The sequence below is a fragment of the Corticium candelabrum genome, chromosome 1 (assembly GCF_963422355.1).
Source record: "Corticium candelabrum chromosome 1, ooCorCand1.1, whole genome shotgun sequence".
Classification (NCBI taxonomy): domain Eukaryota; kingdom Metazoa; phylum Porifera; class Homoscleromorpha; order Homosclerophorida; family Plakinidae; genus Corticium; species Corticium candelabrum.
In genome coordinates, this window is record NC_085085.1 from 10,728,696 (window position 1) to 10,750,180 (window position 21,485).

The window sequence follows — 21,485 nt, forward strand, 5'->3', positions numbered from 1 at the left end:
TCCAGTGACGTCATATACTAGAGTAATGCAGGTATATATTGTACAAATATCATTCAATCATACCTCTTTAATCACAAGCCAATCCAATTTTATTGTAAGAACTCTGAAAATACATACGAACAAAGCAGACAAAGTTGACAAACATCAACAATTATTGCAATATCATATCATATCATCTCTCTACCTAATGCCGACCATCTCTAGGGTAATACTCAGCTAGTACATCCTGAGGTATGCGCTTCAACATCTCCTTAGGGAAAATACGCAATAGCTGCCACCCGATATCCAACGATTCAAACACAGTCCGATTGTCATACACTCCTAAATCACACACCATCAAACCGATATTACGATTACACTAACAGCATCGCTCGCCTTGTGAAATAAAGGTTTTCTCAAATTTGGTGAGAAATTCGAGATATAGATGATCGTCTGGTGTCAGTGCCTCTTCACCGACGACAGCCTTCATAGCCTGTACATCCTTGCCAATAGCATAGTTGGCATACTAGACAGACGTGTACAGTAGAAATGAATGCCGGTGAAGACAAGTGAAACTACGAAGGCCTACCAATTGGTTGGAGACGTCAGCATGATCTTTACGAGTCATGTCTTCTCCAATAGCAGACTTCATCAGACGAGAGAGTGATGGCAACACGTTGATGGGAGGGTAAATCTACCAATAAAGCATCATTAATTGCTATTAATTAAGCAAAGCAACAAAATCGTTTAATTAATAGCCACACGTTTGTATGATCAATAAAACAAATGAAAGCACGGGGGAGGGGGTGACAATGCCATGTGTGCAATCACCTGACATTCAAAGTTCAGTATGACAGGTTACAGTGTACGTTCTACTGTGAATATATTTGCAGACGTGTGTGCAGCATCTGGTTTTGATTGGTAGATTTCTGATATTATAATTTTATAGATTCCAACCATTATAACAAACCTGTCTGTTGTGAAGCTGTCTGTCGACATAGATTTGTCCCTCTGTGATGTAGCCTGTTAGATCAGGAATGGGATGGGTGATGTCTACAAAGAACAAGAACAGTTGACAATAAAATCGTGTACATGTAAACCACACAACTGTATGCATGTAACGTCACGTGATGTCAACTATCATGGCATCAAAACCAAACAGTCCCTGTTGGTTGATATAAACTACATATATAATTATTGTATAACAGGTAGCAAATCTATATGGATTAAATCTTATAAAATGAAACGTAGCACCACGGCTGTTACAATGTACTGTAATACCTCGAGAATCTGTGTCCTCATAAAACTCAAATAAAACCTTAGCAAGGTCTTAGCCAAAATCCTTAACAATAACTGGGAATTCAATATATAAAATAAAAGTTATTAATGTAATCACTAAGTGCTACTGGAAGTTGTAAGCACACCACACCGACTTATGCTAAAGTCACTGGCCCTAGTAATCAATCAATCATAAATCATAGATGTATACATGAGAAGAGGGACATGGCATTGTCCAGGTAACATGGACATAATATAAAGGTAGAGAGTATCTGCGTAGTGCTTATGACAGTCTGTAAGTCGCACCTAGTACAGTAGCGAATTGATCCAAACACACACACATACACACACACACACACACACACACACACACACACGGATACGCACACGCACACACACACACACCCTTGTCTTAAATAAAATCACAGAGTTTCCTAATGAGAAATAAAACCATGGTTTGCATAAACTACACCAAACAGCCCTTTGATGTTGTTTGGCTAGTTCATGCATCTTTGCATTTCCTGTCACTCTTCAAACCTCTACACATTGTTTTCATATAGCAGTTTCAATAGTAGATTCAAGACCCGCACAGTGTTACACCATGTAATTCTAGAACTGGTAACAGTACTATAACTATAGTAAGAAACTACTTATCCAAGACATCTCACCCAGAAACAACTGCACCACTCGTCTAATGGCCTACACAGCTACAACTTATCGACACCTATAGACCATTCGTTCGCTGACAATAACTGTGCAAGCCCACTGAATGTTTGAATATGTGAGATACCCGAGATCCTACTGTACAACTGCAATGAAGAAGCACTACAGTGCAAACCCTCCGCGTACCATAGCTAGGCAGCTTGATCTCATATTAAACATACAGGACATTTACTTGGTCACGTGTTATGCGGTTGTCTAGCAGGTGTACGTACGTACATACATACGTTGTATGTCACGTGACCGGCCTACACTACTATACTTAGTGTTTCACACGTCAGTAATAATTGCCCAAAAAGAGATTACGTCCAGTAACAAGACACACACTCCTAACAATTTGAAAAAACAAAAGTTACGGGCAGTCAGACACATATACAAATCTTTCTCTAAATTCCATAAACAAACGGCATCAACCAACCTGTCGACATCCCACACAACGACAACACAACAACACACAACAAATTGCCATTACACAACACAGCACAAACACCTAACCGTCGTTCGGCATGGTCAAGATCGGAATCTGTGTGATAGAGCCATTACGACCTTCCACACGACCGGCCCGCTCATACACAGTCGCCAAATCCGTGTACATGTAGCCCGGAAAACCACGACGACCGGGGACTTCCTCCCTGGCAGCAGACACCTAAATAACAAACAAAAAACGTCACACGACTACTAAATTCCAGCACAAACAAGACCTCTCGTAAAGCTTCAGCGTACGAGCTCATATCAGTGAGAATAACCAAAACGTGCTTTTCACATTGATAAGCAAGGAATTCGGCAGTAGTGAGAGCAATACGAGGTGTGATGATGCGTTCGATGCTAAGCAACACATAACAGCATAATAACACAAAATGCATTTTCACAACAACCCGATAGCTTGTCACACGTTGGATCATTTGCCAAGTTGAGAAAAAGACTAACTCCTTCCATTGAGCCATTCTCCTCAAAGTCTTGTTTAAAGAATCTCGCTGTCTCCATGTTTACCTGCAACAGAAACTTACGGTCTGAACGATGAGAGGCAAACTGTGAGGTATGGCACTGACACCCATAGCAGCAAACACAATAGCAAAATTGTCTTCGTGAGAATCGATCACATCTTTGCCTGGTTGTCGTACTAAGCCACCTTGTCTACAGATTTGAGCGGCAATCTAGATATTATCAGCTTGAGTTTGTTACACAGTCGTGTTGCAAATACATGTGTTGGCATTTACCTCATTGTGAGGAAGACCTGCAGCCGAGAAAATGGGAATCTTCTGCCCACGAGCAATACTGGTAATCACACAATCACATATGGTATCTAAGATATGTTTAATAGCTGTCTAGCATTGTCATCTGTCTGTCTGTCTGTCTCTGTCCATCTGTCTGTATGTCTTACAGTCTATTTGTGAGTTTGTCTGTCTGTCTGTCTGTCTGTATGCATGTATGCATGCATGCATGTATGTATGTATGTATGCATGCATGCATGTATGTATGTATGTATGTATGTCTATTTGTGAGTTCGTCTGTCTATCTGTCTGTCTCTGTTTGTATATCTGTCTCTCTGTCCATCCATCTGTCCATCCGTCTGTCTGTCTGTCTGTCTGTCTATCAAAAACATATTTGAAACCATAACATGGATAAATGACAATATAGAACACACTCCAGTATGCTGTAGTTAATTCTGTCTGTTCATTCATCTTCCCATCTGTCTACACATGTCTACAATGTTATTCAGACAACTGCAAGTTCTTCAGTATCTCAAATGCCTATAGCTAGGTTGCCTTGATTAGCACATTTATCTCCTTCATTCAATAACAGTATAAATAACAGATTTGTAACGAAAATTCAGAATAACCAAAGATTCCAATAACAGGTTACAGTAATCTTTGCAAACTTTGTATGATCACTTCTCAATTTGTGCACAGGGCCAACAGAGCACTCCAGATGTTGGGCCAGGTCTTGAGTGGCCAAGCACCGTCCACAGTAAACATAAAAATAGCTAATTTTTTAATCACTTGAACCAGAAGTTCTCGCCAAAAGCCTGTCGGCGGAAATCCCATTTTTAAAAGTTGAGTAGGCCATGGCCCACCTGGCCCACCCTGCTCCATCGACCCTGGTACAGCTTTCTGTTAAGTTTGCTTGTGTAATAAAAAAATTCCATTTGTTTGCCTGTTTATTCATTATGTGACTTGCCAGAGTCATTCCACAAGAAAGCATTACCTGTTCATTGTATCAATAGCAGAGATGCCAGTCTGGATCATCTCTTCAGGATAAATTCGAGACCACGGATTGATGGGCTGACCTACAATACATTGCAATATCAACAACACAACAACTCAACACCTTACACCTAGAAAATTAAAAAATATTTGCGAACATTCAGACTAGAACATCATCATCACCTTGGATATCAAGAAAGTCTTCTGCAAGAACGGCTGGCCCCTTGTCAATTGCCTTGCCTGATCCATTGAACACACGCCCTACAAACATAGAACGGCATGCAGACCTCCCATCGACACCTCAAGACAGTCAGGTGTATACCGACCCAGCATGTCTTCGGACACGGGCGTACGAAGAATGTCGCCAGTGAATTCACACGTCGTGTACTTCGCATCAATGCCCGACGTCCCTTCGAAGACCTGAACACAAGCCGAACATTCACACACACACACCGAAACGAAACGCCAGCATCTCTGCCGTGCCTGCACAACAGCCTTCGATCCGTTGACCTCCAGCACCTGCCCGCTTCGCTTTGAACCGTCGGCCAACGTCAGGGTTACAATCTCGGCATACTTTGGAAACTGAGCAACAGAGAGTGAACGGCAATAGACAGAAAGCAATGGAATAAATCTAAACTCACCTTTACACTGTCCAATATGACCAATGGACCATTCACGCCTGATACCGTCTTGTATGCTACATGCCATAGTCTAACAGTCAACCTAACGTACCTATTTGGGATTCCCTGATACTTACTGAGTCTGGGTTGCGAAATGTAGTCTCTTGTGACAGCAAGAGCGTGCTCACGAGCTGCTGCAACGTTGGAAGGAGCGTCAAGAGTGAGGAGATCCACAGCGGCCATTTGCGAGATATTCACGTGAGAAATCACGTGAAAAGTAACCGGTGACAACTCCCGTATATATTGAGCCACCGTCATCGCGTGCATGATAACAAGTAAACATCGACTTGCTACGGCAAATTACGGACTACGGAAACACAAGTTGAGACTTCGATTCATTTTCGTACTAAGTAAACTAACGAAAACAAACAGAACTCTAATTTTACTAGTTCAAATACTGTACTGTACTGTACACTCGTAGTAAACAATCACTGCAGGTACTCCATGCGCACTGTATTATCTATGTATCTACAGACGTTCCCACTTCTGCCTCTATCAAAAGCAATCCATGACAAACCAGCATACTACAATATACATTACACAAAATACTTTGCTAAAAATGCAATCGTAAAAGCAACTATAGTTGAGCATCACCAAGCTTGCGCAGGCGCATTGGGTATAGTCAAGCTATTAAACCTGCAACAACAACAATACCACGTCACCCACAAGCATCAATTCTATTACATGTCAGAGATACAAAATAACACAGTCCTACAAACAACCGTTTGGTTATATAAAGCTGCCTCATGACCCACCACACATTGCTGAGGCGGATGACTGGCAAGTGTTCTAACAAGTACAGGGACAAACAACATCAGGTGCATACTAACCCTGCAGCTTGTTTGTAATGGTGAGTCTCTGCCGATACATGGTCAGTAACTGGTTTTCTAGCAATGCACAAAGCAGTCATCAGAAATTAGTGAAATCAGCAATTTAATTCTGTAATGGTTTAGTACCAGCATATACAACACAAAATCCCGGATACATGTCTAATCTTGCAGCTATTTCAACATTCCCATTCTACGTGGTCACTTCAAATATGTTGCTGCCAGTTGCACCGAGTACTAAATGTGGCAGTCGATGCACATAAACAGGAGAACAAAGGTAGACACTTTTCTCAAGAACCCAGAGATACACCAAAAAATCTTGCTTTTACCCGCATCGCTGGGGATAACCGACATGTGTCCGTGTGTACCACCCAAGCTCAGGAATAGGCATTTGAGATTCAGTGGAGATTTGATGCATGTAGCGTTCTAGAAAAATTCCAGCACGAGTGGAAGTGGTTTGATGGGCAAAAAATCTCGTCGTTCCGACAAAAATTTGGAAGACAAGGACACCTTCACTGGTCAAATCGGAGTGCACAAGCGAAATTTGGTGGAGCTACAACTCACCATTTTGGAGATATGCATCAACATACAAACACACATACAAACAAACAGACAAAAACACACACATGCACACACGTAAGCATGCATGCACGCACGCACACACGCACACAAACAGACTCACAGACAAGAGTATGTATACAGTAGTGGACAAAAGTATTTGCCGGGCAAGAAATTTCAAGGGTTTTTCGGGATGTTTGTGTTTTAACCTAGTTGGTCAGTAGTGACCTGACGAATTAGATTTTTTCCGCTTTGGAGATATGCGTCAACATACAAACATGCATACAAACAAACAGACAAACAGAGACACACAAACAGACAAACAGACACAGACACACACACACACACACACACACACACACACACACACACACACACACACACACACACACATGCATGCACGCACACAGGCAGGCAGGCACGCACGCACGCGCACGCACATGCACACACACACACACACACACACACACACACACACACACACACACACACACACACACACACACACACACACATGCAAACAGACACAGACAAGAGTATATACAGTAGTGGACAAAAGTATTTGCCGAGCAAGAAATTTCAAGGGTTTTTCAGGATGTTTTATGTTTTAACCTACTGTAGTTGCGTTGGTCAGTAGTAACCTGACAAATAATTAGAACCAACATCTGAGAACAAAATGATATGAAATACTTCGAAATATTTCTCTGCCAGTGATAGGACTCAATACAGTTTTTTGAAACCGGTTCAGAGAATGCCATTTATGATTACTATAGTGACTGAAATTGGACATTTTGACCCACAATAGTGCTAATTGATACAGAATTGAGTCTAAATCAGTTGGTTGTTGCAATTTAAGATTACCGTTACAACCTAGTTAAATGCCCATTAAGTTTACATTACAACTTATCAAAGCATATTCAATGCAAACAATATCCCAATCTTTGAAAACAACTTAACTTATCAATTTATGCTCATATCAGCACTTATTTCCATTCTATAGGCCAGAATATGATGAAAAGTCAACAAAACTACTCGGCAAATACTTTTGTCCACTACTGTAGATACAACAGATGTCGAGTGCTTCTTACTTTCCACGTGGCTCCATAGGAACACCAGAAAAGTCACTGCAAATAATCAATATAATAATAAATCTCAACAATGTATAATACGATTACAATGTCTGTTAATTCATAGATGCATACCCTTCCTGAGAATCAAATCCCGCATTGCAATGTAACCGTCTGAAGTGGTATGCAAGATTGACAGACAGAACCAGCACAAACAACATGAAGAACGAACACCAACCAATGCTCACCCAGAAGCCATTCTGTACACAAACACACAATTAATACGTTTTAAGGTTACGATACAAATCTAGCTATTTACCAGCCCATCCAAAGCATTTCTACACATGAACGTGGTAGCCGAATCATAGACAGTGCGAAGATTCTCACAACGACCAATATCATTCTTAATCTGTTGACACAAGACACCAGTTAAATGGCTGGCATATTCGCCGTCCGGTGCTTGCCACACAAATCTCTTACCCACACCAATGCTTGATCGGCAAAGTCTCTCACTCGTCCCAATACAAGATCTTTAAAGTCATCGACCTCCTAAATTAATTAACAACACAAGTCAGTCAGGGTATTATGCCAGATACAAACTGAGCTAGTTATACTGTATATACTGTAGTTGATTAGCATTATATATCAAAACTTACACAAACTTGTGTTAAAAGTTTTAGTAATAACAGAAATTAAAGCATGGTCACGTGACGTGCGACCAGTCACGAGCCCATCTTTGGATGGTGTATATGACGTATTGCACGGCAAGTGTGTAATAAGTTACTTCCGTTAATATCGCTCTCTTGCTTATCTACCCTGCTGCTCTTAATATTTTTTGAGTAATAATCTTTTCGAAACTTGTCTTCGAAAAATAATAGGATAACATAAAAAATAATATTTTGGTCTCAAAAATTGTCTATTCCGGGTTTGGTTTTTGTGCATGCACATGAAACATCGTCAAAAATGGCTGCTAGACGAAAACGTGCAGCTCAAGATGCCAACTAGAAATGTTTAGAGAATTGAATCAGTTTGAAAGAATAAATAAACAAATAATTAAATCAAAAAATGACTAGTATTGCACATCAAGACCTCAAAACTAGGATTGGTAAAAAATTCTAAAATATTTTTGGAGTCTCGAAAAGAATTAGTCTCGAAAAGAATGAGTCTCGAAAAACACTAGGAGCAGTAGAGTATACACGTCACGTGACCATGATATAAACTCCTTATCGTATGATAGCATTCTAACAGCACTCCCAGTGGGGATATAGCCCTCACGATAATACCTATAGTTATTGCTAGGACACTATTGTAACGTGACTAAGTAAAGAGGGAGGCAGACCTCACCTAACATATAGTTATACACAAATATTTCCTAGCTAAAATACAGATTATAGATCAGCCTATTTCAATACACTTGGTTTAGTATTAGGCAGCTACAAATGACAAAACTCTGGGAAGTATCTACTCTAGTGACAAATAGAGAAGCAGCCAACCAAGAGCATCTAGACAATGTAATGGTGACTCGATCCTCACAGCAAGACAACGAAAAAGCTCAGTATGCTCGTGTTGGGATTGCTGCAAAGATACAGATTAATTAATTGAAACTACTAGTAGAGTGACAATGTGAAACGAAAAACTGACTTTAACCTAAGCAAAGACCTAGAGCAAGCACATCCACAGGTCAGTAAATATTATACAATACAAATGAATAAATAATTAGATATCTAACTAGACGACTATTGACTAATCACACAGCTTGCCTCTCTGTATGACTGTACCTCTTTGATAATGTCTGATCCATTGTTGTGCAGAAAGTCTTCCAGTGTCTTGATAGCAGCAAGTAGGTTATCAACAGCAACCTGAAATAAAACCGAGTGAAACCAATCATAATCATTCAACAAAGCAAGTACTTAATCACTGCAGAAGTGACTTCCTACTTGCTAGCAACTCACAACTCAAAAGGAAAACTAGAGTATGAAAGCAAAATCATAGCACCATGTTATAATACTCTTGATAGAACTCGTCCCTTCTTGCATCAGCCCAGGCTCACTTGTAAGCTAATGCCTTGCAGACAGTGGCTACATGTGTTCTGTTGCTTGCAACAAAATGTGTATGCGTTTGATCAAGTGTCTTGTCAAGCAAAACAGGAAGACAAAAACATGCTATTGAGCAGACACGATGTGGGTTTCGCAGATCTCGCAACAAACTAAAGGCCGTCGTTCAAAAGACTGACAGCTACATAAGAAATTTCCTTCAGGAACTTGCAATATAAACTGCTGCTCGGGGACATGCTTCGCACTGTCCATCAAAATGTTTCACATCCAGGATAAAGAATCACACTTACGGGCCTTTGCAGGGTGCAAATAATAGACTGACAGTAGGCATACTAGCCTCGCAAGCCAAGCCTTCGTCCCAGTCCCTGCTCACTGTGCGACCTCACTTGCTGTTCGCTTGCTCGCACGTGGGAGAAGGTGCTTAAGCCACAACTGCTCGCACGGAGGAAAGTAATTATAGCCATGTCTGTCTGTCTGTGTGTGTGTCTGTCTGTGTGTGTGTCTGTCTGTGTGTCTGTCTATCTGTCTGTATATATCATCTTTGTGTCTGTCTGCCTGTCTGTCAATCTGTCTGTATGTACGAGTATGTATCTTTGTGTCTGTCTGTCTGTCTGTCTGTCTGTCAAGTCCATTAGTTAATGACTTTGTTGTTTGCAAGGACTGATTTGTATTTTTAAAATCCTAGCATATGTACAAGTACAATTTGTATGAGAATAAATTATCTGTCTGTCTGTCTGTCTTTGTGTCTGTCCGTCTCTCTGTCTGTCTGTCATCATGCCGCACTGACAGAACCCAAATATCCAGTGCCCACTGAGAACTTAACAATAAAGCTCTTAATGTTAGCATTACATGCTGACGACATAGTTTAATTAACTCGTGGTCCTGTTTTACGTAGGTAGTAGTGTACTGCAAATAGATAAAATCACTCGCTAGTTCATCGTGTAGAGACAAACATCACCAAATCATATCAAAACCCAAACAAACTAGTCAATGACCCTGTGGAGTGTCAACAAGAGCAGCATGAACTCATTGTGCCCTATCATCTGTGGCATGCCAACAAAACAGCATTTATTCGACGCTTTCCACCACCACCAAAAGTCTTGCAATTTGACAGCCGCCGCTCTTACTACTCAAACTGACTATCATGTAATATAAAATTTAATTAATGATATAAAAGCAAATTAATCTAAGCAGAGAGCATACCTAATTGGCAACAGTATTATTTAACATGACAGACAATAAATCAGTAAAACCTTTGTAGAATTGGTCGTAGTCCTCAAAGCGGCCACTTCTTTACTCAGTTCATCCTAGGTAAACAAAGTAATTCAAAGCATATAAGCAGATAAGCAAGCAACAGGGTTAGTACCTTTTCAGCGGTAGCTGGCACAATTATAGTCCTATCTATCCGTAATAATTGACCAGCAATCTCCAACGAATCATTTCCCAGACCATACTGCAGGCACAAACACAACACGCTACTTGCTTGCATTGATAGTGCATAGTTGTCTGTCTGCACATAAATGTACTAATTTACCTCTCCAATCTGCTGTAAAGCTTCTGCCATCAGGGTAATATTTCTAACAGTGCTGTCGACATCAAATAGAACGAGATTCTTTTCTATTTCATCCGTGTAACGATCAAAATCAATGTTGTCGACTCCCGTATTGCTGAAGTTAACTAAGTTGTTTCTTGCATCCTGCGGCAGGATGCTTACTTCGTCGATGTTAACAGTCAAGTCTTCAAAACTGCCATCTAGTGCAGGAATTTTCTGCAAAGACAAGTTGTCTCATGTCACATCATCAGTCATAAACAGGCAACATACTGATTCAATGTCGAGCTCTCTGCTTATGTTTAGTGTGCGATGATGATCCAACATAAGAGTCCGATACAGTGTAGCATCGTCTTGGCAGTCTCTAATATAAATGAATGTTCAATCAGTAAGTGTGCTATCAAAGCACAACTCAAAAACCTTAAAACTTTGCTGAGTTTGAGAGGAACCGTATCATTATCCAATACATAGCGAGACAGAATATATCCATCGTACACAGTGGCATCATCTATTGTCTGCAAGCAAGACAGAACATGTCGTCAATATGATTCACATTCCTATGCATTCTGTAATCAGCCAGCAGCTATTGGTGCATGCCATGTCTTTCACAACAAGCCATCAAACTCAAAATTATTAATAATTATGTTCATGCTGTACTTAGGAATTTGCAACATGCTAATACACAGTCAGTATGAATCATAGCAAACATTCATACCACACCTTCTCAAAAAATTCAAGGTTCATTAGTGGGTCACAGATAATCTTTACATTGCCACCCACAAAGAAGCAAATGGCCGCAAGAATAAGAAGAAAGAATGAAAAAGCCACAACCATTCCTGCAGTTCTAAAAGCAACAAAATATTATAAATAGAAACATATAGTTGTCACACTGTGCACACGTACATCAACAAGCAAGTGCCACTCTGATGTGATCCACGAGGACGCTTAGTAGGGTGTGCTTCGCTGTCATAGTTTATAACACCACAAGTGACTCCAAGGAGACCAAAAACAACAACAAGAAGAACCATCACACTTAAAGCGACACCAACACCATACCTGTGCACACAACACCAACACCATATCAACTACAACCACTGAATGCCACTAAAATGTAATTAATATTTCAAACCATCTATAGACATACAATGCAGCAAAGGACATTTTATCATTACTATCTGAAATAATTGCAAGATAAAGTGGCGTATGGTTACACAACACTTGAACTTTCCTGTCAACTATGAATACATGAAACATGAGAATTTGCTACAGTAGTGAAAAAGTCTCTACATGTGCAGCAACAAGAGCCTAAGGAAACAACCCCAACTAAGAAGCTTCTCCACATAAACGCTTACACGTACACTCACATCATGCTCACTTCAAACATAATACTGTAGATCACATACAAATAAATGAACGTGGTCATTAGTATACTGTACAAGTACATGTGTACAGTTAATTAATGCTAAAAGAACAAGCACTTGTGCACAACCACTACAAGTCACGACAGACCCATTGAAGCTCTACTAAATGAAAACATCCTTACTATCCGGACACTCGATTATCTGGACTTCTAACCTGTCTCCGGAGAAGTCCAGATAATCAAGGGTACACTGTAATGGATAATGGGCTTGACCACCCGCATCAGTTTAAGAAAGACTGAGTGATGAGACACCAACATGCAACAATAGGGACCTAATGGAGCTCCACTTATAATCAAAAGTTGATAAATCACTAATTTTCCTCCACTGTACAAGACCACACTCTGCTTCTACACTTAACTGTACATTCATGTCACTAGAAGAGTCATTTAGGGTGCGTTCGATTGAGCTCTTCCAAAAGAGGCTCCGTGTGCACGCCCTTCTTCCAACTTCTACAGTTCTGCCGCTATAGTCGAAAGAGCCAACGCTATCGACTCTGCTGCTTGTTAGAAGAGCACGGCCCTCTTCCAACCTCTACCAGCTCCTGTGCAGGTAGAAGTTGAAAGAGGGGCATGTCTTCCAGACTCTTCTGGAAGAGGCTGAAAGAGCCCAATCAAACGTGCCCTTAATAGATTATTACGTTCTCCATTATGTACTCGCTCATTTGTGAGAGGCTGCATTTACAGCGTATTATATATATATATATATATATATATATATATATATATATATATATATATATATATATACATGTATATATTTGCAAGCGAAGCAAGCCTCTCTCTTGTCATGTTAATTGAGCTCGAGATATATTATATGTGTGTGTGTGTGTGTGTGTGTGTGTGTGTGTGTGTGTGTGTGTGTGTGTGTGTGTGTGCGTGCGTGCATGCGTGTGTGTGTGTGTGTGTTCCTTTATCCGGGAACACAAAACGTCGAGGTACAAAGAATTTGCCCAGATGATTGAGGTCCAGGATAAACATGAATCAACTTGTAATGTATATGTATACAAGTGACTGCCATTCAGCGAGCTTCAGGCCCTTATTTGTTGCATGTCTGTTTCTCATCACCCGCCCCCATCGGCCACACTGGTAGCACCATTACGCCATTATTCATGTAATGTGCATGTGCAATACAACCAGAGCACGTTAGTTGTATGTCTTGACTTCTTTCTGTCCAATTTTTACAGAATGCTCAACTACACAAGTTATATTGGTGTGGATCTCCAAGCAGGACGTTTAGTCTAGTACCACTATGCTGATCTCTTGTATTCCTTGAATAGCTGTGCCTGTTGACTTTCAGTGTCACATGTACATACAGTACATCCTCGATTATCCAGACCTTGACATACAAACTTCATGGAAACTGTTTACTGCAAGTGACAACGCTTTAAACTTACCATTTCTCTCATCGCTCTCTGCTCAACAAATAAGAAACCCTGGCAGGGTCATCCCAACATAGACAAACATAACGACAAATAACTACCAACATTTCCTACGTTCTTTGCTAAACTGGCTACGTCAAAATGAACAGAAGTAGTTAAGCTACTGTACTGCAGTTAGTATATCAAGTGAATGCTCAAAGCACAACAAACAGTGTCACATTTCAGTTGATCTAACTCCAATAAAACGTGATATAAAATAAACATAGCATTAACTGCACTACCTACACGTATATCAGTACTGCACCAACCTGTACTTATCGAATTCTACTGCTTTCTCAGTGCCATCACGTACATGATCTCGCATGTCATCCAAAGAAAGGTCGTCGTTCAATACTCTGTATGCTGTTTCATTGACATTGGCGACGTGTTGTTTCACAGTGGTTTGAAACTCCAAAGTCTGATCGTCAATTGTGGCCTCAACTTCCGCAGTTTTGTTCTCGACAGTTTTCGGAATGTCTTCAAATGTCTGGTTACCTTGAGCAGCCAGCTCCCTTAGTGTAGGGTCAATGCTCAGAACATCATTCACCTTGCCTATCTCTTCGCCAATATTAGGAACCTGTGAAAAACATGCAACACATTTCTCTCGTGACCTAATAGCTCAAGTACGTACTACTACAATTCGTAACACACACACACACGCACGCATGCACGCACGCACGCACGCATGCATGCACGCACGCACGCACGCACGCACGCACGCACGCACGCACGCACACACACACACACACACACACACACACACACACACACACACACACACACACCAATTTTGGCAAGAAACCTCATTCTACTATGAGTACCATCTAGCATGCTCCCCATACACGCTCCTATTGTCAAACAAACAGTCGCCAAATAACTGAACTTAGACATAATATGGCAACAAGAAACTTAGTAATACAATCACACAACAAAACAGCCTGAGTCAACAATGATGAACTAAATTTTTCAGTAAACAGTCATCCATCCAATTTCACAAAAATTAATAAAGAAATTACAATACCAGGCTCATTTGCCATTTTGAAGGCTAACGATTTCAGCCTCTTTAGCTTACATAATGATGACATGAATGGCACAACAGCATCTTTGCATCTGCTACACCAATTGAGCAGATAAGCACCAAAGGCTATGCCATCTACTAATTGCCTTTCCCTGTACAGTATCAACAATTGATTACAAAAACAAGGCAACAACCTGTGACACATTAGCTGACCAGTAATACATTAGAAGGGGTTGTCATCAACCCATATAACAATTAATAAATTCAATCATTCAACAACCAAATGCTGCTAGCACTGCACTGTAGCTACCAGCATTGGTAACATGCCTCTTCTACCATTTGTTCAATTCATTCAAGTCAATACAACATGAATGAACTAATAGGCTAACTGCACGACTAACAGGAATACGTTTAGCAAGGACAACTCACCTCTCTCCTTAATAATTAACAATCTGCTATGATAAAGACTCAAGCTATTATGGTGGCTTAAGGTGTCAGCAGTAGCATAACAGCAATGTAATTCTAATAATCTCCCATGCCAATACGTGCCCCACAGCCACACTATCTGCACCAGTCATTGTCTACCTGAGTGAAGTCAGCACCAAGTTGCAAAATGTCCTCACTGGGGAGCATATCGCAAATAGAATTAGGTATGAGGGCTCCTGCTTGACAGTTTGCCTTCAATCTGGTAACATTCCTTCTGGTCACGTTCAATTCGCTCTCCAGGTCACTTCCATAATTCAACAATGTTTCAACTGTCCTGTTGACATCACCTAGGGCAGTCTGTGTTGCATCCACTCCTGTAAACCAATTCTACTTGAAAAAATTGAGGGACTAAAAATAGAGCATAACCGACTGTCTGCCATTCGCAGGACGCTGTCAATTGCAGGGTGCACTTGAGGACGAAATCTCTTCAATATAGGCTCGCCAAGAGACTGTGCTATTCCTACACCACACCACAAAAAATTAACAAAATTGACAGGGCAAGATGAATAAAACACAGACCTTGAACATCATTTTTTAATGTATCAGCCACAAATTGGTACTTCTCATTAGTGATAGCTTGTAGCTCCTAGAGAATAAATCAGTAATACACAGAGTCTACAAGCACAGCAACTAGTAACTATACCAGAACTGTATCATCGACAAAGCTATAGATATCAGATATCGTGTGTTGCACTTCGTCATTCACTTGCTTTACACTGTCGCTCATGCGCTGGTTGCTCACAAACGCACATATACATCCAGCACTATGAGAACCGAAAAAAGAGCAAAACTAGTAAACGACCACATCATAACCACCTGCTTAACAATTCAGTATTTTGACTGACCCTACTCTATCTGTAAGTTTTCACTACCTCATTCCCAACCCAAAGGGTAGACGTGGAATAGTTTATGAGCTAGGAGCAATAACTCTCACCTTGGCTCCAAAGTTCCAGATGTGCTGGGCAATAACTAACCACTGCCAGTGGCAACTTGTATATAACAAATTCCATACACAACAACCAGAAGAATCCCAATAAAGGATCAGAGGCAGGAATAGAAACAGAATCCAAGACAAGTTATGACTATATACCACCACAACAATGCAAGAAATGATGCATTGAGGTGATTGTGTTAAAATTTATGCGCACACCAAATGATGACCAATAGAGATACACAACAACTGTTCACAAGCAGTAATGCTGGGCAACTCTAAAACAATCCACAAAGAAAAGCAATGGCCACACTTGAGCAAAAGTAAAAACATTGGTTATCAAGTAGACCAAACCCAGTTTGCAAACACAAGGTGGAGAAACTAATAGAACAATGAAGGGTACTGTCTATAAAACGCATTAAGCTGAATAAATTAAATCATGATATGACTTGTGAGTACAAATCATAATATGACTTGTGAGTAGGAACTCTTAGACCTCTGTCAGCAATATAAGTAGTGAGGACAATATCATGTGCTTATGACATCACACCACTGGATAGGAAGTACTCTGTTATCTAGGGTGTAAAAGGTGCAAAGTGCACCCTAAACACATACAAAATGATAACTCAATTAACTGTTCTGTATCACTAAACCAATAAGCAGCTGACTTCCACTCACAACCAGTTGTTACCAAGCAATTTGTTCCAATACAAACTTTAAAAATCTTGTTGGAGCAATGAAATACTACGCATACACTAACAGTTACTATAATTATAATCAACAAGAGTAATGAAAGAGTATGACTCTGTACGCAAGGTCTAAGACAAGGGAGTGTAGTGGCATGTCAACTGACTTACGTTAACTCATATCATTCAAAAAAATCTAGATTGGGTACTGTACACCATATATCCATGGGTATATATAAAAATCAACTATGGGTCATACCGAATCCAACTAATAAAACAACAAGCATTACAAACTCCTTACTTGACTCAACCCACCAACACTTAAAACAAACATGATTGCTTACAACACAAAGACCAGCAACACGGTCAAGAAAAGTATGAGCAACCATCGCTTGAGACTCGCATGCTTGTCATCTCCATCGTAAAGAAGACTGCCTCCACAGTGTCCACACAAACGACAACAACCGAATATGGAACCGATGATGACAGTTAGCAGAGCCCACACGAGACCGATGGCAAAGGCCACAATAAAGTCCGTTTCATATGATACGATATCATCGAGTGACTCGTTATCTCCACCAAATGAGATACCCAAAAATGTAGCTCGACGTTGACGTTCGTGTGCTTCGTGTTCTGTTGACGAGCGACGTCTTCTGTTGCTGTCTTTGTCAACCAGAGTTTTCAAGTGTCTGTTGATTAATTCTATTGTACAAAACTTTATTAGCTAATCAATTTTCAAAATAATTTTATAACATTAATATTTCTGTATGCCAAGTCTGCACACTTTTTAGACAAAGTCCATCAAACTCCAAGTAAATATGCTAATTTTCACATACTAATTAAAACATTCTATTTATCAATCTAATTCTTATTCTTATTTATCAATCAAATCTCTAACAGAAGACTCTTGCCTCACACACTACAACAAGACCCTTTATCTAAATCTAAGAAGAACGAATCTATAAAGCAAGCAAATCTACTGTAAAACGATACTGTACAATATCACTAGTATCTCCTGTAAAGTGTAATGTAGTCAAGTAACTTTACAGATTGTCTTTCATGGTTTTTGTAAAGAGAGTCTATCACTATAGGTATACTATAGGTACATAGACCTTACAACACCCACAAAAACAGATAAACATCTAGAGGTGTGTCCACTGAAATCACCAAACCCCCAATCACCACGATCATTGCACAACTCAACCAAACAAAACAGGTTCACAGTAAACTTTAGCAACGAGTAGCCGATTCGTATCGCTCCACCCAAACATCAGGACACTCGACACTCCAGGGCGTTAATTTACTTACACATGCACGTATGGGAAAACCCTAGCAACCAAGCCTTCTCACATTTCATACCTAGACAGCGTACGGAATCTACACGTATGCAGCTACGTTGGCCGTACAGTACGTATTTTTGTATTGCGATTCTCTTCCTACGTCAACTGTCTGTACTTACTGTACAGCCGGTTTACCCGGAAATGAAAGGCGACGTGACGAAACTACAAACTCCAAAATACCGATAGGCGACAACGCTTCCTCTCTCGCGTCTGACTCACCGTACGGAGGTCCGTCGCTCTTTACCGTCTTCACGAAGCTGTTTGCGACGTCGACGAGCGGCTGCAGACCGCCGTCGTCGTACGTCGCGCTGCTGAGAGGAGGAGAACGAGATGGCAGCGGTCCGAACTCGATCTTGCCGTTGACGATCGTCTCACCCTGAGCGGTGACCGTACGAACGACGCTCGCGAATAGTGTCGCGACTGTCAAGACTGTCAAACAACTCGGACTGACACCACCCTTCATTATGTCACACCCGACTGACAAGACGCATGCGCAGGATTAACCTAGAGGCGTGTCTTACACCTACAAATTGGCAATTTGCAATCGCGAGGTAACTTGCGAAGACGAAAAGCTCGAATGCAAATCGTACGGACGTAGACGCATTCATTGCAGTTCGAAAATAGAATCGGAACGTTTCGGTCTCTAGAGGTAGCCGACAGAACGGCAGAGAAGCGAAGAGCAACTCTAGCGCGGCACGTGCGAGATGCCACTTGAGATAAACGAGGTCAAGCAATCATAAATAATTAGCGAACTCAGTCGTAAGCAATCGTACCATTTCCGCGCGCTCGTAAATTATGCGCTCGTTTCGATAGATAAAACAGTAAACCGGATTTTTTGTAAAAGAACGAGAAGAAAGCCGTCCGTTTGCGAGTCAAGTGCTGTAGCTAACCACAGGTGTTACCTATCGTCGTGTCGGCGCCTTTGTAAGGTGTCTAATTCGCTAGTTTCGGGGCGTGCCTAGCCAATAGCACTTAATTGGTGATTGCATGCAAGCAATAAACAACTGTAGGCTGTCAAGCGATCGGCGCTTCCAGCAGCACTCTTGACGTCGATTACCAGCAGATTGTAAGCAGATGGAGATCGCATCTTACCGTGCGAGTAAACAAACGCAAGAGAAAGAACCGATCAGCAATCGACATTGTTGCTAATTTATTGGTCTATTTGTTTATTACGCGCTTGTCACGCGAGCCACTAGTGTCGATGCCCCGCGGGCCTGGACCCCTGGAAAGACATCGAACTCGACAGCGAAACGCAAGCCAGTTGGCCGTCGACACTCGTCGAGTGATGTCGTCGTCGACTGCGAGTCCGTTCTGCATCACGTCGCTGATGGCCGGAGCCGGCGCCGTCGTCGCCTCTCAACCCGTGTCCGCATCGTCGGCGTATGGAAACGCTACGATACCTTATCACCATCAAACAGTTGACAACCCGTACAATGTATATCCGAGTACCATACCGATACCGCATCAAGTCGGCGTTGGAGGTTTTCGCGTTCAGCCGCGTTTTGGCCACTTCTCGGGCAGCTACGCCGAGCCGCATCGACCCGTGCCTCTTCGTCCGCAGACGGCGGCGGGCGTTGGCGCACCGATTGCAGCCGGACATTTCGTCGACGGTCTGCAGCGTGCCGACCTTGCACTTCAATTTCAGCCAGCCAATTCACTGAACTATGCCGCGACACCGGCTTTTGCTCTAGAAAGTGGTGTGTGTGTGTGTGTGTGTGTGCGTGTGCGTGTGTTTGTGTGTGCGCGGACGCTTGTAGTTTTGTTGTGTGTGCATGTTTTGGTTGGGGTCTGCAGCATGTTGCTGTACTTACGGTAATTATCGCAATAGAGAAGCAATTTGCAATATCATATTACCACCTTGTGAATTTGCTGCATCTCGATGTTTTCTCTCTCTAGATGCTCTCGATTGTCAGGCTAAACTCGGTCAGACGGTGTGTAGATTGAGAAAGCAGCGAAAAGACAGAAAACCTAGAACTCCCTTCAGCAGCACGCAACTCGTCTCGCTGGAGAAGAAGTTCAGAGACAAGCGGTACATTTCGGTGACGGAGAGAGCGGAGTTTTCGAAAGAGTTGGGTCTTACTGAAACTCAAGTGAAGATTTGGTTTCAAAATCGTCGAGCGAAGGCCAAGCGACTGAGAGAAGCCGAGGCTGAGCGTCAAGCACAACTGCAGGCACAGCAACATCAACAAACACAGCAACACCAACAGCAGCAGCAACAACACTTGGAGCCAGAAGGACACTACCAGTCGCAGCAGCCGTCTCTACGTCACGACCAGCAGCAGATGCAGATGTCGTCTATTCCTACTAGTCAGGTGCAGCTACAACAGGTGCCAATGCAAACAGAACAACCACAGCAACTCGTGCCCCACCAATTCTATATAGGGAGGCCAAGCAATGTAGCTGTGGGAGCAGCAATGACTCAACCGATTCCAACACAACTGCACAGCTACCCGAGTAGGGCAGTTCCAACTTCGAGTGCAGATCATCTTTTTTGAAGTCGAGTTCCTGTGAAAGGTAGGTGCGACAAAGTAGAGACAATTTCAGTTGGGCATGTTCCACGTGCTATTAGACTACCGCAAATTCTTTTACTCAACCTCTGCGACTACAGACTATAGTTACTGGCAGTAACATTGTCAAGATATTTGCATTATAGTGAGATTCTGTTACTAGTCTGAACTACAGATCAATGACAGGCACTTATACTTACTTATTTGCAGTAGATTTACCGCAATTTTTCAGTTTGCATCAGACCTACTGGATGTATTTGCATGACCATGACCACAATAGATTGTTGAAGCGCTATTATCGGTGCACGAGCTCATTACGCAGTTGGAACTACTGGATTGTGTCCACCGCAAGTCCAGAATAGCAGTAGCTAAGAATGCCTACAAATTATCATCATCATGCGCATAATTGACGGTCTACCTCGCTTGTAAATCCAACACAAGTGTGTCTACAAGGCTGATGGGTACGGAAAAGGCGCTCGGTAGTATAGTTGCTCAGTCTGTCCAGCACTCATCGTGATCATCTGCTTGTTTGATGCGGTTGCGTGCGGTACGTGTCACCCTGTTTTCACACTGGTGATGGCCGTTGCCCTCTTGTTTTTTCTGCTTGAAAATGTTCGAAAAGTGAATACGTACAGTACCGTAAACGATGCTTTGAATATTTGCTCTATTATTAGAGTGAAAGGACCACGCGACCTTCTAAAAATGGCGTCCTTCGATGGTGCTAATTGACGCAATTAATTAATTATACTTACCCACGCTAACG

The 21,485-nt window shown here is 41.6% G+C and overlaps 3 protein-coding genes across 3 annotated transcripts; 1 reads left to right on the forward strand and 2 right to left on the reverse strand.

The window, feature by feature from the left end:
• Positions 1 to 17: 17 nt before the first annotated feature.
• Positions 18 to 5,054, reverse strand: LOC134193749 (V-type proton ATPase subunit B). Its single transcript, XM_062662586.1, has 16 exons — positions 4,939 to 5,054; positions 4,823 to 4,878; positions 4,665 to 4,763; positions 4,508 to 4,601; positions 4,365 to 4,442; positions 4,183 to 4,264; positions 3,195 to 3,252; positions 3,027 to 3,131; positions 2,870 to 2,967; positions 2,679 to 2,802; positions 2,473 to 2,623; positions 950 to 1,032; positions 569 to 673; positions 376 to 505; positions 185 to 321; positions 18 to 103 (listed from the first exon to the last, which is right to left on the reverse strand). Exons 1-15 carry the CDS (start codon positions 5,042 to 5,044, stop codon positions 185 to 187), a joined length of 1,506 nt encoding a protein of 501 aa, XP_062518570.1. The 5' UTR covers positions 5,045 to 5,054; the 3' UTR covers positions 18 to 103.
• Positions 5,055 to 5,180: 126 nt separating this feature from the next.
• LOC134181881 (prominin-1-A-like) lies at positions 5,181 to 18,678 on the reverse strand. The gene is made up of 21 exons (XM_062649164.1): positions 18,435 to 18,678; positions 17,220 to 17,577; positions 15,902 to 16,022; positions 15,778 to 15,844; positions 15,629 to 15,718; positions 15,358 to 15,572; positions 14,024 to 14,331; positions 11,820 to 11,972; positions 11,637 to 11,760; positions 11,337 to 11,431; positions 11,190 to 11,280; positions 10,902 to 11,135; positions 10,734 to 10,820; positions 10,621 to 10,674; positions 9,092 to 9,172; positions 7,794 to 7,862; positions 7,633 to 7,722; positions 7,449 to 7,573; positions 7,335 to 7,370; positions 5,692 to 5,748; positions 5,181 to 5,497 (listed from the first exon to the last, which is right to left on the reverse strand). Exons 1-21 carry the CDS (start codon positions 18,676 to 18,678, stop codon positions 5,452 to 5,454), a joined length of 2,745 nt encoding a protein of 914 aa, XP_062505148.1. The 3' UTR covers positions 5,181 to 5,451.
• A 645-nt stretch (positions 18,679 to 19,323) lies between these two features.
• LOC134181618 (homeobox protein ceh-43-like) lies at positions 19,324 to 21,009 on the forward strand. The gene is made up of 2 exons (XM_062648887.1): positions 19,324 to 19,912; positions 20,112 to 21,009. Exons 1-2 carry the CDS (start codon positions 19,417 to 19,419, stop codon positions 20,708 to 20,710), a joined length of 1,095 nt encoding a protein of 364 aa, XP_062504871.1. The 5' UTR covers positions 19,324 to 19,416; the 3' UTR covers positions 20,711 to 21,009.
• Positions 21,010 to 21,485: the final 476 nt, after the last annotated feature.